The sequence below is a fragment of the Harmonia axyridis genome, chromosome 1, assembly GCF_914767665.1.
Source record: "Harmonia axyridis chromosome 1, icHarAxyr1.1, whole genome shotgun sequence".
In the NCBI taxonomy this organism is placed as follows: domain Eukaryota; kingdom Metazoa; phylum Arthropoda; class Insecta; order Coleoptera; family Coccinellidae; genus Harmonia; species Harmonia axyridis.
Window position 1 is genome coordinate 64,905,484 of NC_059501.1, and position 16,785 is coordinate 64,922,268.

The 16,785-nt window shown below is 32.1% G+C and overlaps 1 protein-coding gene across 1 annotated transcript in view; it reads right to left on the minus strand.

Moving 5' to 3' along the window:
• Positions 1-10,865: 10,865 nt before the first annotated feature.
• LOC123670873 overlaps positions 10,866-16,785 on the minus strand; it is a 221,384-nt gene continuing 215,464 nt past the window's right edge. Inside the window, exon 3 of the mRNA XM_045604449.1 lies at positions 10,866-12,085. Coding sequence (XP_045460405.1) covers positions 10,970-11,863 — 894 coding nt within the window. The 5' untranslated portion in view covers positions 11,864-12,085 and the 3' untranslated portion in view covers positions 10,866-10,969. The remainder of the gene's footprint in view (positions 12,086-16,785) is intronic.

A 16,785-nucleotide genomic window follows, 5' to 3' on the forward strand; every position in this document is an offset into this window, starting at 1 on the left:
AGAGAATTACGTAGAATTAGTGGAAACTATGCTTTCAAATTTTAATATTCTCGGCTGTAACATGAGTATAAAAGTTCACTACCTCCACAGCCACCTAGATCGTTTTCCAGAAAACTTATGTGATTGTAGTGAAGAACAGGGGGAAAGATTCCACTAGGATATTAAAACTATGGAAAATCGTTATCAAGGACGATGGGATAGCCACATGATGGCGGACTACTGCTGGAGCCTTCAGCGAGACTGCCCTAGTAAACTCCATTCTAGAAAATCGTATAAAAGAAAATTTTTATGTGATTAGTGACTAATGTAATTATGTAAATTAAGTTTTTGCAATAAATACTTAAATCCATGTGTCTTTGTTTTTTTTATCTGTCAATAGTAATATTATATATTATAACAGTTATAACGTAAATTATATACACAATTTTTTAAGAAATCTCAAAAACTAGATCTGATAGACAAAATCTGCGAACTTTTTTACATTCTGCATCCAAAAATTACTCAGGAACAGTTGAAAAATCGCAGGCACCAAAATGTGTGTTGGCCTGTATTATTGATGAAATTGTAACATTTTTTTTAACAATTGAAAAATTTTGCTTTTTCAAAGTTTTATTAAACCTCCCCCTCCTTAAGTCAACTCTAGTTACACCACTGATTTTGTTTAATATTCTTTTCATAACTCATCAACCATCTTTTTCTAATATCAATCATTAATTTAGTGTTCTTCAGCCATATGAATAATATCTGTAGGTACATACAAAAAAAATAGAGTAGGCGATAAAAATAGAGTACCTAACTGTAGACAAAAATACTTTTGTTGAAAATTTTGTTATTCTGTATTGGGTGTTCCAAAATAGTTTTGTAGTGAGGGATCTCAGAATCCCTTTGAGCTAGAACAAATTAATGGCACATTTTCGGGCACGATTTTTGAGAGAATTAGTTTGTTGAGATCCACAACCTTTTAAATTCAACTGTTTTCAAGCCTCAAGAGATAATTGGAAAATGGCTTGAAATGAAAAGTTCTCATAACTCATTTATATCTGGTTCTATGAAAATGAAGAACCAAAAATATTCTCAGACGCTTTTTCTCTGTAGAATCCACTAGTTAAAAAAAAAATTATTGTAATTAGTTTTGAAATTAGGATACAAACTAAAATTTTTTTTAATGTAAACAATATAAATTTATTCATTCATTATTCAATATTTAAATTTGTTAGAAGACACAAAATAAGTATTGGAATATCGGAATAGCTCATTCAAAAATTAATTGGCAAATGGAAGATCTGAAATACTAATTCCGAAGTTTTCGAAAGAAGGTGCAGCGAAATATGACAAAAACCTCCTTCACATACAGAATACAATGTCAAAAGGAAAATGATAAAGAAAAAGGAGAAAGTTTTCCAAGAATGAAAAAAAATGTTTGAAAAGAATATTTATTTATTTATTTATTTACAACTCACGGACAAGCCATTTTACATTAAAAGTGAGAGAGAAATAAAGAATAAATTCATAAAAAGGATTAATATTAACACTGTTACAAAGATTCAAAATATTTTTCAGCTGGAAGATTGATATGTGGAATAAATACACGATTGGCCTCTCTTATGACCCTCTTCATGGGGTTGTTCATGTTTAAAATACTTCAAATGCATCCACAAATTATCATCTGAGTTTGATATTTTTTGTTTCTTCAAAAGTGGAATAAAAAAATCTCTCCTTCCATAATACGGAAGTTTTCTTGGAAACTATGGAAACTTCATAGTTTAATACAAAAAAAACGGTTGCTGAATCTTCCATATTCAAAAACAAGATCAATGCTTTCTTAAAGAAAAATAATTAGAAAAAACACATTCATCAGAAAATCAATTTTTTGTTTTGTCACAATCTGATGATGACAAAATTCGACAACGATCCATCAACAACTATAAAGTTTTCTGGGAATGAATTCCCACGTTTTGTGGCAGTGGAAAATGTTGCCGCAATGAGATATATAATTAGATCATCCCAATGTTCACTAGTATACAGGGTGATTTACCGGGATGGCCAATCAGACGTTTATGAAAAACTAATCATAATTCTCAGCTGAAAATTTGCATATTGGGGTTTGAGACAATGATCTTTCTCCCTAAAATATTTTCAGATCTCTACAACTTCCGGTTATACCGGAAACAGACTTCTACTTCCTTATTTTAATTGGTACACCCAGTATATTATTGCATCATTATATAGCTTTTTTGATGGCAATTTCGGCAATATGCCATACCTTGGGAAAAACTCGACGGTTATGAGTTATTGGGATTCTTATAAAAAAAAGGTGGCGATGAGGACTCACTTTTTTTTTAATATTACCGCAGAAAGAGCTTTTTCCAAAGAAATTTTTTTCTTTTCCGATTCCGCAAATACGTGATATTATAGGTTTGCGATTTGGGCCAAAAATGTACAGGGTGTTTATAAGAGGATCATGAACTTGAACAACTCAAATTCATCAAAACTCAAGATTTTCAAATTAGAACCTATATTTTTTATTATATCAGTCGATTCTACGTACAAAAATAGTGGGGGTTACTTAAGCGAACCCTATACCTAAGATGAATTCTTCAAGAGTTATCGGGGCAGAACTTCAAATGAGGAAAAACCGCTATTTATAACTGTGTGGAGTAGTCTGCGATTTCCGAAAAACACAGAAGGAAACTAAAATTCGATGTTTTCATAACTTAATTTGACATATCAAGAATTGTAATGAATTATTCGTAATTGAAAATTATATTGGTTTATGCATTTCTCAACAATCCCAACGAAAAATTAATTAAAATTCATGAAATGTAAAATTTAGTTATCCAAACTTAGAATTTTAGTTTCTTTCTGTGTTTTCCGAAAGTAACAGACAGTTATTAATACAGTTGTAAATAGCCGTTTTTCCTCATTTGAAGTTCTTCCCCGATAACTCTTGAAGTATTCATTTTAGTTAGATAAAGGGTTTGCTTAGGTAACCCCCACTATTTTTGCACGTAGAATCGAGTGAAATAATGAAAAATATAGGTTTCAATTTGAAAATCTTGAGTTTTGATGAATTTGAGTTGTCCAAGTTCATGATTCTCTAATAAACACCCTGTACATTTTTGATCCAAGCTGAAAACAGTCTTATAATACTACTTATTCGCGGAATCGAAAAAGAAAAAAAATTTCGAAAAAAGCTTTTTTTGTTGAAATATTCGAAAAAATGTGAGTCCTCATCGCCACTCTTTTTTTCATAAGAATCCCAATAACTCATGAACCGTTGATTTTTTACCAAAGGTATGGCATATTGCCGAAATTGCCATCAAAAAAGCTATCTAATGATGCAATAATATACTGGGTGTACCATTTGAAATAAGGAAGTAGTAGTCTGTTTCCGGTATAACCGGAAGTTTTAGAGATCTGAAAATATTTCAGGGAGAAAGATCATTGTCTCAAACCCCAATATGCAAATTTTCAGCTCAAAATTAAGATTTTTTTTTCCATAAACGTCTAATAGGCCATTCCGGTGAATCACCCTGTATTTCAAAACTTTTAATACACCTATTTAGGTATCAGCTATGCAGATTCACAATACGAGTATGTGAGTGGCTTGTCTGATTTCATCCTCAAAATTCTTCAAACCTGATTCTCCCCAAGAAGTTTATAACGTGTTTTGCCCCGAATTTCATGTCAATAAATTATACTCTTGGAAAGGTTGTGTTCATTCTCTCGGAGTTATCGGAAAATCAAGATATTAAAAAAATTATTATTTATATTATTTATTAATTTTTCTCATTTATATTACAACAGTAATAAATTAAAAATTTAAGATAAAAAATGATAAAAATACAGCACTTTCTATACATATTATATACACTTTACAGCACATTTATGAAGGATAAAACAAAAATAAAAATACTGAATAAATATTACAAATATTAAAAATGGACGAGAAGCAATTGATTTTTTCATCTTCATGCTCAAAAACTATTTTGGTTCGAGAAGAAGTAATTATACCTTCAGAAATAAAGTATGGAATTCATATAAAAAAAAGGAATATTTTTATTAATAATGTATTATTTTTGAACGTAAAAAATATCCTTTCAAGATCAAATTCTTAATCATAACAACTTTCTGAACGAAATTTCATCGTTCTGAAATTTTCTCTTTGGTATTCTTCAGGGTATAGATCGCACAGCACAAATATAATATGTTGAAATTTCAAAGGTTCCAACTTCTTATGAAATTTTCCAAGTCTTGGTTCTCCAGATGACGGGTTATTCTCTCTGAGCACAATTCGGGTAATTTGAAATTATATAAGATCATTTGCGACGAGGAATCCTCAAGATCTCTCCGAATCAAAGCCTTCTCCCGGGCTTCCTCAATATCATAAAGAAATTCGGAGGACTCAATCGCATTTCTCTCGGTTCCTAGCAATACGTGTCTGTTTTTCATGTAATTCGCCACGATTTTTACAGGAGCGAAAAGTAAATCGTAAAACGACACTTTGGTGTTGAAGATCTGTTGCTCTTTCAGGGCGTTTACTTCTTCCAAGCACAATTTGTAATATTCGCTCACCTGATCTGATTTTATAAAGTTCTTAACTCTGTTGTCCACTGCTTTTCCTTGCAATTCCCTTACAATGCAAAACTTAATAATAACCTTGAGACTTTCATACCTCTCACAATTAAACGACCTGTGTGCAACAGTAGGCCAACCAATTGAATCCATTTCTCCACCTCGTCTTAGAAGTAGACGCAATAAAGCCAGGTTTGTACTGCTAGCTGCTGATTCCACTGGATACTGACCATATGGATCTTTAGCCTTTATATTGATTCCTCGGTCCAGTAACAACTCCGCAATACGCAGGTAGGGCTGAGACGAGAAATCCTTCAGAGCTAATCTATGCAAGATATTCCTCCCTGTGTAGTCTTCACTGTTTATGTCATATCCTATATCTAAGAGCTTTTCTATCAGATCAAACTTTTCAGGATTGTCGGCAATAGTCATATACAGAAGGGTCCGTTGCATGTCGTCTCGTTCGTCCAGATCTATTTTATACTTCATTAGCTCTTGCAAACATAGCAGAGATTTTTCCGATTCGCTGAGACATAGAGTTGCACCCTTCATGTTGCAACCATGTGCTATCAAAGGGGCTATGAGTTCGTGATGGCCCAAGTATACTGCCAGCTGTAAGGGAGTCATGGAAGATTGGTAATGCGTGAAGGAGATAACCGGTTTCTGGAGCTCTCGCAGGAGTCTTTCTTTGTCTCCTGCTTCTATAGACAAGTAAACTTCAACATCTTCTGTTCGGTTAACACTCGATTTTCCATCGATTATATGAACCGTACTCAATTTTTCTCCATGACATTCATCAAGTAGCCACTTATGAAAGGTTTGCATTTGTATCACTTTCAAAGATATTAGGAAATCCTGAAAATAACAGTAGATGATTTTTTTTTTTTAATTTTTATGGTTGATGAATCCATCTAAAAATCTAATCTAAAAAATATTTTTTGACGACATTGTTAACTCATATAATGTGGGAAAAAGGGGTTTTATAACGAAGTTTGAACCAAATTACTCGAAATAATTTTTTTTATTACCAATTCGATTGTTTTTATCTTATACTGGGTGTTACTGAATTGGAATTACGAAGGAAAATAAGAGATTCCTCGCTTAGTTTTAAAAATAAAATGGCACATAAACATAAGCAAACGCAAACGCTTTGTTTTCGAGATACAGGGTGATTCTTGTAGTTCTCCTTTTTTGTGATGCTAAACCAGTTTATCGAATCTTTATTAATCTTCGCTACAGAGTTGGTAAATAAGTACTAAAACTTATAACTGGATCTTCATAATAATTTTAATTTTCCTGAGAATTACTATAGTAATTCTGAACTGTTTGAATTTTTTTTTCTCGTAATCGATTATAGATACGACAAAACTACAACAAACCGAAAAGTGTACTACTGAACCAGAATTTTTTTTTAATTTTTCTAAACTACCAGTGGTTTACAAAAAATAATTCTGGAGGAAAGAAGTGGACACCCTTCCAGAAAAACTTGAACTTGAACATCTGTATCCCCAAAAACAAAGCGTTGCGGACTCATGTTATAGGACTTTTTTTCTTGAAATGATCTGTCATTTTCATTTGTACCTCCATTTTAGGAACACCCTGCACATATAGTCAATTCAAAACTGATGTCTTCACAAATAAATTGCAATTTGAATGAAACACAATAAATTGTACATTACAGCCCAGACAATTTTTCGATGCGAATACTCAGTTCATACCGATGACGAATGCAAAAATCACAGATAGCATATAAAGGGCAATCCCGAGAAAGCGGATAAATATAGGAAAATAATAAACCTCGGACAAAGACGAGCTCGTAGTGCAATAAAAGTTCCCATCTCGAAAGCGATAATAAACTCATAAACCGTAAAGGGGTCCGATCTTTTCTGACTGGTTCATTTCATGGAGAAATTTTCGTTTTTCGTCTTTGCGAGATTTCTAAAATTTTATATTTTCAGAATCTTGGGAGGGGCAACCACCCCCAGTACCCCTCCATTTCTACGCCCTTGGATGAATCTTGTAGTAGCTACAAAACTAATTTACAAATCAAGTTCTTGAAACTATTGGCGTTCATTATTAAGTACTATCGAAAACTAAAAGTAGTCTCAAAATAGCAGGTATCTCTTGAATATATAACAAAATGTTTGAGAAGAAAGAGTTCCTGATAAATAAACATTTCAAGATTCGCAGTCAATCATGTCGATTGTTCGAAGAGAACCATAGAAAATTCAAGAAATGAATTAAAAAATAATCTTTCGTAACGACAGAACCGACGAAGTTGGGATTTTGCGTGTTAGTAAGAAAAACAATTTTTAGTTTCAAGAAAAATATCCTGACAATAGCTATATCAAAATAATGAAAAATTGATGAAGAATATCGAAAATAACCGAATATTTCAGTGGCATCAGAAGCTATACTGAGTTGATATCTTGCAAGTAAATATTGAGTGCATCCTGTGCAACTCTTTTCAAACATGCCTACACTAAATAATATGGATTAGTCCATCTAGCAGCTGCTAGATGAACTTGATTATAGAGGATTGGTCCATCTAGCGGTGAATAGACTCGCGTATGGAGGTCGATGAGTCCTTCTAGCGGCCTAAAGACAAACTCTTATAGAGGACAATTAGTCCATTTGGTGATAAAAGAACGGTTGATGACCGTTACGTGAATTCCATGCTGCATTCGATGAGAATGATAGTGGTGGATGCTAACTCACGTGTTTTTTCGAAAGATCGCGGTAATTAGAAGATATAGTTCCTTGTGTTTAATACGAAATATCTAAGTAATATAATAGTTATTTCTGTACAAAGGGCCTGAAGCGGATATTTATGCCCCAACGGCAGTAACATCTCTCAATACATGTGGTGCATAATAGTTATTTATGCAACAAGTGCAAAAAGTGAATGTTTATTGCACTCGACGTGGAATTGTCCGACGAGGCCGTTAGTCCGAGTTGGACAACACGTCGAGAGCAATAAACAATTTTTGCACGAGTTGCATACAACATTTTTTCTACGTTCATGCAAAAAGCAAAAAATGATTTATTGAGGTGCGGCACTAGGTGTAGGAAAATGAAAAGCGCAACTTGAATACTTTATTATTAATATCGATTTGCATTGAAACAGGAACTAATACGTTACGAACAATTTAACTCAAACTTTAATTTTACCCTCAATGTTGAAAGTGAATGAACAATTGGTGCAATTTTCAATATGAATATTTCGTAGTGAAGTACTTTTTAAATCCACTTATTTACTGCTGTAAACGTACTAGTACTTGGTAACTGTACATCGTTATTTCCTTCAGGCTGAAATATTTGTTTTGCAACACTGAGTTTGTTTGAATTCCGATTCCTCTTCGTATCCCTCCGCTACTGTCGATGATTTCCATCAGCATGTTGAAGTAGAATGACAGATGAGTGCAATAAAAACTTTATTGCACTAGTGCAATTAAGAACTTCTTTTTCCACTAAATATAGTTCAATAAAGTTTTGCTTTTTGCATGAATGTAGAAAAAAACTTTTATTTAACTAATTTTCGCTACTGCAAAAATGAGTCGTTTTTAATTTTTGTAAAAATATTAGGTCTCTCAATTGTTAGGGTCTGAAATGAATTAGAAACATATCACGTGCGTTCATTTGAATTCGTGGTCAAGACTGCTGTGGATAAATTAAAGTTGATTTTCTGTGATTACAAGTTGCGCTTAGCTTGTACCGCATCATTAACATTTGTTTACATACTTCGAATCTGAGAACTATATAAGGTACAAGCTAAGCGCTTCTTGTAATCACAGAAAATCAACTCTAATTTAGCCACAGCACTCTTGACCACGAATTTAAACGCTCGTTATCGATACCAGGAAAACAGAAAATTATGTATCGCAGAAATAATGAAAACATAATGAACGATCGAAAATTTTGTAAAATAGACAATGATAATGAAATATGCAAGCAACAGTATGCTACCACACAACTACAGTTTGAGAATAATAACATTCAATATTGAAAAACAATCTATAAAATTCAAAATAGATGGATATTATTACTTACTATTTCACTAATTGTTAAAGGCATTTCGGAAATAACAATTCGTCGGAGAGAAGATTCACAAAACAAGACACTGCTCAGCTATAGAACTCACACTAATAATGAACGTCAAAGTGTTCTAGCACTACCAACAAATTTGATATTCTATGGATATTCTTACCCTAACCGAAAGTAGAGAAATTTCAATCTAGCAAAAATTAAGGTTTTCTAAATTTGGGCACAGTAGATATTCAGTTGGCCAGCCTTTAAGAAGGTATAGTATTTACTAAGAAAAATAAAATGTCATAAATGTTTTTGAAAATATACATAAATCATTGAATAGAAAAAAAGGTTATTGGAACTACCTGCAACTCTTCACAATATGAATTTGTTGAATGAAATTTAACAACCAAATGATGCGTGACAATTACTTTCACCCTCTTCAAAACTTGGTTGTTAGTTTCAAATTAACTAGAAGGTGAGTAGGTACTTGAACTTGATACTTCATAATTCCAATGAATCCAGGCCCAAGTAGCAAAATTGATCACTAAAAGAACGAAATTATTTCATAATTATCGTAAAGTGCAGCATGAAAGAATAAAATAATTTCTTAATGCGTGTGAATACGACCATTTTATCATATAATGAAGGGATTTCTATAATGCTGTTGTATAGACGTTCTTACAACTAATATTATACGACAAATAAATAGTGTAAGTATATAAACTTTATAACAGTTGCATAACGTACTATAAAATTCCTATAGAATAATTATAAAACAGTGTTATACAAATTATAATACGGTTGCATAGCTATTGTATTACTTTTAATAGCGACGTTAAAAGATGGTTGTAAAGAAGCTGTATAATTTGTTGCATTAGAGTTGCTTAAGAAAAGTAATAAAATTCACAACAATTTCCGGGTTTTCAATGGAATTACTATACATATATCGATAATATACTATACACATATCCATAATCGGCAGAGGTATTTTTGAATTGAAAACTTTTTTAGGCGTGTTGAGCACTCCTTGGGTGAAGAAAAATCGAACGCGTGTCAATTTTTTTAAAAATCCATCTTATATATACTCTCCTATTGTCTAATAGATGAAGGTAAAAAAAAAGTGTTGCAGAAAATAGAAAAATAAATTTACAGATTATAAAAACAATAGTTTTTTGCGGAATATATATATATATATAATATATAATATATGGACATAAAGATTTAGAGATCCATTTATTCAACGCAGCTGGTTTGAATTTGGACAAACTTGTAACACAAGGTTATGATGGATGCTCAACAATGGCTGGTGAAATTCTCAGGGTTCAAAATATCATAAGAGTACAAGAAAGCAATTTATTTCCATTGTGCCTCTCATAGGTTGAATTTAGTAATAAATGACATAAGTAAAATAACTGAAATTCGTAATAGCATTGGCACCGTTAATGACATTCTAGTCTTTTTTCGAAAGAGTACCTCAAGAAGAAATCTGATTCCAAACATTCCTTTGTTTTAGGAAACTCGTTGGTCAGCTAAATATAAATCTTTGTGAGTTTTCGCTGAAAACTTCAATACTATATTCAAAACTCTCTTTGCTATAAAATCTGGAGAAATTTCAATGAATTCTTCAACAACAAAAAGAGCTGCTCAGTTATGAGCTACAATAAACTCTTTCACTTTTGTGATTTGTTTGACGGTAGCAAGAAAATATTCAAATATATTGAAACCAATAGCAAATATACTACAAGGTGTTTCTATTAATTTTGACATTCTATAGCTGTGAAGAAGTCTGAATATACAGACAAAACGTCGCTCAGTTAAAAAGTTGTGTTTCACTGGCTGTCCTACTTCCCATTATCCTTGTTTGATGAATGTTATGTTGATACAATCTGTTTATAGAAACAGACATCGAATTATCGTAAGTAATTGCACAAGTGCATCAAAATTACCGATAATTTTGCATGACAGCGTGTTGTCATAAAAACTGATAATAAAAAAATAGATAATAAATAAAACAACAAGTAGTGAATTGAAATATGATTTTATTAAACATGGGTTATTATAAATAGAGTTGATTAATTATTTACAAATGGAAAATTGATATGTACAACAGAAAACACTATACTAACAAGCTTTGTTCATATTTAATAAGTGAATAATGAAATTGAATGAAATACTCCAAAATAAATATATATATATTAAAATTATTATATTTTGTATATTGATTATTACTTAATGATATATTTACACTCAGCTATATTAAATTTTTTTTTTGGTTTATGGTTTTTTCTTCACCATTATCAATATGAAATATGCGTGAATAAATTATCTGCAACTTTGCATTAGCGCTCAAAATCCTTGGTTTGAGTCAAAGTTCCCAAGCACTTGAAAAACTTTTTAGTTCATCGTTGTCGAGATGAGACATAATTTTTTCTAAACACAACTCAGGTAATTTTAAGATATGTTTGAATGCAACTAAAGAAGAATCTTCAAGATCCCTTCTGATTAAAGCCTCATTCAGAATTTCTGCAAGATCGTAACTTAACTCAGATTTTTCTATAATATTTCTGTGGATCTCCGACAAAACGTCCTTGTTTCTCAAGTACTTTACCACATTCGTTTTCGGTTTGAAGAGAATATCGTACAGCGACACATTAGTATCAACGATATTTTGTTTCAGATATTCTATTTGCTGCATACAAAGGTTGTAATGTTCGCTAACCTCCTCTGTTGTAATAAAATTCATGATATTGTCCTTCACTTTTTTTCCTTGAATTTTCCTAAATAGAAAATATTTAATGATGGCTTGGAAACATTTTCTGCTGCCTCTCAAAAATGCGAAATGTGCAAAATTCTGGTAATAATCAGAAACCTTAATTGATGCTCCACATCTCAGAAGCAAACGCACCATTTCTAAATTTTCAAATATAACAGCATATTCTAAAGGCGTCTCGTCATCCTTATTTTTCGAGTTGATGTCAATTCCTCTTCCAATCAGAAGCTCTGCAACTTGTAGATAAGGTCCAGATGATGAATCCTTACGTACTAATCGATGTAGGATATTCCGTGCTTTTATGTCTTTAGTGTTTATATTGCAACCTAAATCTAAAAGCGAACTGATCAGATTAATCCTATCTGGTCTTTCGATGGCAGTAATAAAAAGAATAATCCCTTTCAACATATCTGGTCCGTGGTATTGCATTTCATACCGCATGACCTCATTCAGAGTTTCGACCGAATTTGTTAAATTGAGCAATTCCATGATTCCTATTTGGGAACGAAGAATGCGATAGCTCAAAAGTATAATGATTTCAGTAATACTGAAACTGCTTTCAGCAACTAGATACCTGATTGCACCAAATATTCTATCCGAATCTTCTGAATACACAGCCAAGTATATTTCCTCATCTTCCCTTGTAGAGTTTTTCCAACTCTCAATTGAATTGTGATCTGCTTTTCGACGTGTCTCCGAATTCTCTGGTGTCTGAAAATCCCACAAATGTTCATTACTATTTTGTTTTTGTAAATGTATTGAAAAAATCACTTATTATAACATATTTCGAATTTTCATAACTTTTTAACTGATTGTACGAACCAAAGGGATCTCAAAAATATTTTCACCCAAAGGCTCTCAAATGCAGCTGGCACCCCTTGTTTTAGTTATGAAAATTATGTGTCAAGGATAAAACTGAGACTGTCTACGTTATTTCGAGTTGCTGTTATTTGAACATACAGAGGATGAAAATCAAAACTAATAAGAAAAACAAAAAATATGAATGCAACAAAACAGGTTGAATTGCAAGGACTATTGAAAACATTTCATTGATTCATCTCAATAGAATTTCAGACAGAAAATAAATAAAAATAACGAAATTCAATACCTAGAACTCATGAATATCATTTTTATATTCCAGAAATTACTCAATAATATACGGGGGTTCTAAATTTCTGCGAGAGATTCTAAAATTAGATTGAATAAATACGACTTTCGAAAAAAAATTGAAAATATAGAGTTGTGTTACTTACTGATTTTTTGGATGATGAGGACGCCATTTTTGCAATGTAACAGATTTCAAACTGAGCTCCTAAGTCTTTACTAACTGTATTTATTCTTAAGAATAAACAATTCCAAGAAATGAAAGAGTGGGGTACATCAAAAGAAAAGAGTGGGGCATCAAAATATCGTTATCAATCATAATAGTTTAAGTGTTGTGAATAATCAATTAACAGTGAGTATTGAGTGGAAGTTTTCACAATGACTTACAATGAGTGTAATAGTGCGTAACACGACAGTGATAAGGGTAGATCTTGTAAAAGTGGAATAAGACATTAAGCAAGATGTTTGAACAACCCAACTTTCAACGTATACCAACCAACCAATGACCACCACGGACTAATTACGAAGAAAAAATAAATGTTTAGTCACAGAAATTTTTGAAAATTTACAATGAACAGTGAATATAAAGAATTCTTGGAACTACCTGCAACATTTCAAAATTTAAATTTGTTAAATGGAATTTAACAACCAAACGATGCTTGGCAATCTCTTTCATACTATTGAAAACTTAGTTTCAAAATAATGAGAAGGTAGGTACCTAACATTTCTATTACAATTCTGAATCATTTCATAATTCCCATGAATACAGGTTAACTACGGGCTAAATGCAATCAATTGTTCCGTATTTATATCCATGCAAAGTTTTGTTTTCTCAATAATTTCGTAGGCAGTATATCTAAATTTCAATGACATTTTGTGTCTATATAGAGTTAATCGATGAAAGAATGATTACAAATTCCAATTTCACGTGCAAAGATAAAATAGTTTTTCCTTACCTGATAACTCTATTACCAATAAAACATCTTTCGGTGAAGGTAATTATTAATTCAAGTGTTTCAGTTTTTTTTTTTTGAATGAATATACACAGCTTTTCATCATGAACTAGACAATAGTATAGGAAAATCACGAACATCGCAGGTTTTCCGACATTTTGAATTTTTTTTTCAGAGTTCTTCATATTTACTAAATTGAGGATTCAAAAATACTCTGATTTGATAATGAAGGCTTTATTACCACTGAATGTAAACAGTGTGTTACTTTTAACGTATACCAATGACCACCTCGGACTACAGACAAATGTATCGTCTGATGAAAGAAAGGGACTATGAATGCCACATACACCAACTGAGTCGGAGAACTTGTTGTGAGAAACAGTTATTTAAGAAATTCCAACCGACAATGAAGAAGAAATTCAAGAAAGCAGAAGAATATCCATCAGTAAATGTAAAGAGAATGAATGGAAACACAGGAATTCCAATTCAGATGGTACAAATCGAGTTGGAAGGAAAATGCAAAAGAATATGTGCTTGGACTTGATTTAATCTTCGAAACCTGTATTACTGATATTGCCCAACGAGACAAAAAAAAAACAAAAACCACACGGAGACCAATAAAAGAAGAAGCATTAAAACTATTCCAGAAATCCAACAAGAAGAAAGAAAAAGAAAAGAAAATTATGAACAACCAAAGAATGAAAATAAAAAAAAGAAAACACATAAGAACTCGCTGCAATGATGGATGAATTCGCACAATCAAAACCAACGAAAGCAAGAAGCGAAAATTTCAATGCCAGAGTAAATAAAATATTGTCAATGATTTTTTTAGAATGGATAAGAAGAATCTAGGTACTTATAACTTCCTGGAATGCCAACGGACTGAAAATACGACGGAAGAAATTGTAATTACAAAACTATCTCACTAAGGAGGAGATAGATTTTGTACTTCTTAACGAAACTCACCTGAAACCATCGTACGATTTGAAATTCAGCAATTACTATTGTAAAAACACAAAAATCAAAGTAGGTGGAGCGATACAGATAAAAAAATATCATACATGAAGAACTACCAGAGTTTGAATATGATGACCTAGACACAAAGGTATCCAACTGATAATCAATGGAGAGAAAATAAACGTAGCATATTCACCACAAATCACAATATTAATGAAAACAAAAAGTAATCTCTAAATAGTAGGTACCTATTGAAAATAACGAACTGTTTAAGAAGAAAAAGGTGCAAATCAATTCATTACTCTGTTAAATACAATCATTACAACTCAAACGAGAATGCAAAAATGAAACATTAAGTAATTCAAAAATCAATTTATGGTAATGAAGAAGCCTTTTAATAGTTTCAATATAACTAGAGACGTTATTCATATCAAATATTTAGAAGATGATAAAAAATCAAGTAGATACTCAATAAGGCCAAGCAACCAAAAGAATATATTGAATTGACTCGGTCTTTACTTGATGAAAATTCATTTTAAGTAAATCGAAATTTAAATGACATTTATTGTATTTCCACTATTCAACCCTATAAATTACAATTGTTTCGCTACGCAATAGGTTCTTCAGGATTTCACTTTTTCAAAAATATAATATATATATATATATATATATATATAAATAATATTATTGTTATTAAAACTGTAAACTATAAATAAAGAAGCTTCTGTCTAGCGAAATAACTGTCATTTTGTTCACTACAAAAAATTCTTTTAATTACTTACTTATTGAAACAATGGAGTGAATATTCCAGTTTTGAAAAAATCTAATAAATATTGATATAATTTATGATTGTTTTGGTCTCTTGATATTGATTAAAAGTAGAAAAACTTGAACCAAAATTGTTAGGAAGCTAAGTATATGGTTCTTTGTTATATATAGTTACTCTAGTTTCAATCAATTTAACTGACAGCGGAGTGCCCAAACCGATTACAACACAACCGAAATGTGCGACTTGTGGAGGAGACCATCTTTCAACATTCATCAAATGCACAAAAAATCCTAACAACCCAAATAATCAAAAACCCAAATATCGAGATGCTCCACTACTCAAAGAAAATCCGTGGACCAAAATAATGGAAAACAGAAAAAGTATGGATGCCAAAAAGGAAGAAGCTAAAAAAGATGGAGAAAAAATCCCAGAAAGCAAAGAGGAAAAGCAACCTAAAGAAGGGAAAAAATCTATTAAAAACGATGACAATCTAGCTGCCATTCTAGAAAGAATGACTCTACAATTTTGCGCTACCAATGCGACAATGAAGCAAAAGATCGCCTTCTTAGAAGAGCAGGAAAAACTGATTAAGCTTTTCGATAACCACACAAATAATAAAAATCTTACAATTGTGTTTTGGAACGCAAACTCAATCTTCCAAAAAAGACAGGAATTAACTCTTTTCTTGGAAGAAAATAAAATCAATATACTTCTCTTGGGTGAAACCTATTTGAAGCCAACTAAAGTATTCAAAATAAGAAATTATGAAGTATACAGAAAAGACAGAGAACATGGTAAAGGAGGGGGTTCAGCCGTCTTAGTGAAAAGAGGAATTGTACACCACGAACTACCAGAAGTTCAAACTGCAAATATCGAAGAAACAGGGGTGAGTGTTAAAACGAAGGCAGGTGAAATAAACATTTACTCTGTTTACCGTTCCCCAAACAATGAATTAGAAGAAGCCGATATAAAAAGTTTCTTCCGAACTTAAAAACCTACGATAATTGCGAAAGATTTAAATGCGAAGCATCCTGATTGGAATAGCAGGAAGACAAATCCCCAAGGAACCAAACTGAGAGTCATAGCAGACAAATGCAATCTGTTAGTACTAGGGCCAGAAGATCCCACTCATATCCACGAAACCACAGGTACGATGGACGTACAGGATATAGCACTAATGAAAAATGTATCAGCGAATTACGAAATAGAAACTAAGATGGATCTCTCATCGGATCACAGCCCAGTGATCTTGACGCTAGAAATCGGAACAGACAGAATACCCACAGACCCAAAATCAATTAATTGGGCAAAATTCGAGTAAATAATTCAAACAAAACGTGTTAATATAGAAAGCAAAGAAAGGCTAGACGAAGCAATCGAGGATCTAGAAAAAAGAATAATCGAAGCTGAAGTACAGTCCACCAAGATCAAAAAAATACCGAAGAAGAGACCGCTACCTCTAGACGTGAGAATTTTGTTAGAGGAGAAGAAAAAGGCGAAGAAACAGTATAGACAAACATTAAACCCCAGTGACAAAACTATACTCAATAAACTGACGAACGATGTGAAAAACAGAGTCGGACAAGTGTTCAACGAAGGGACAAGAAGTTAGAAAAACTAGATACAGA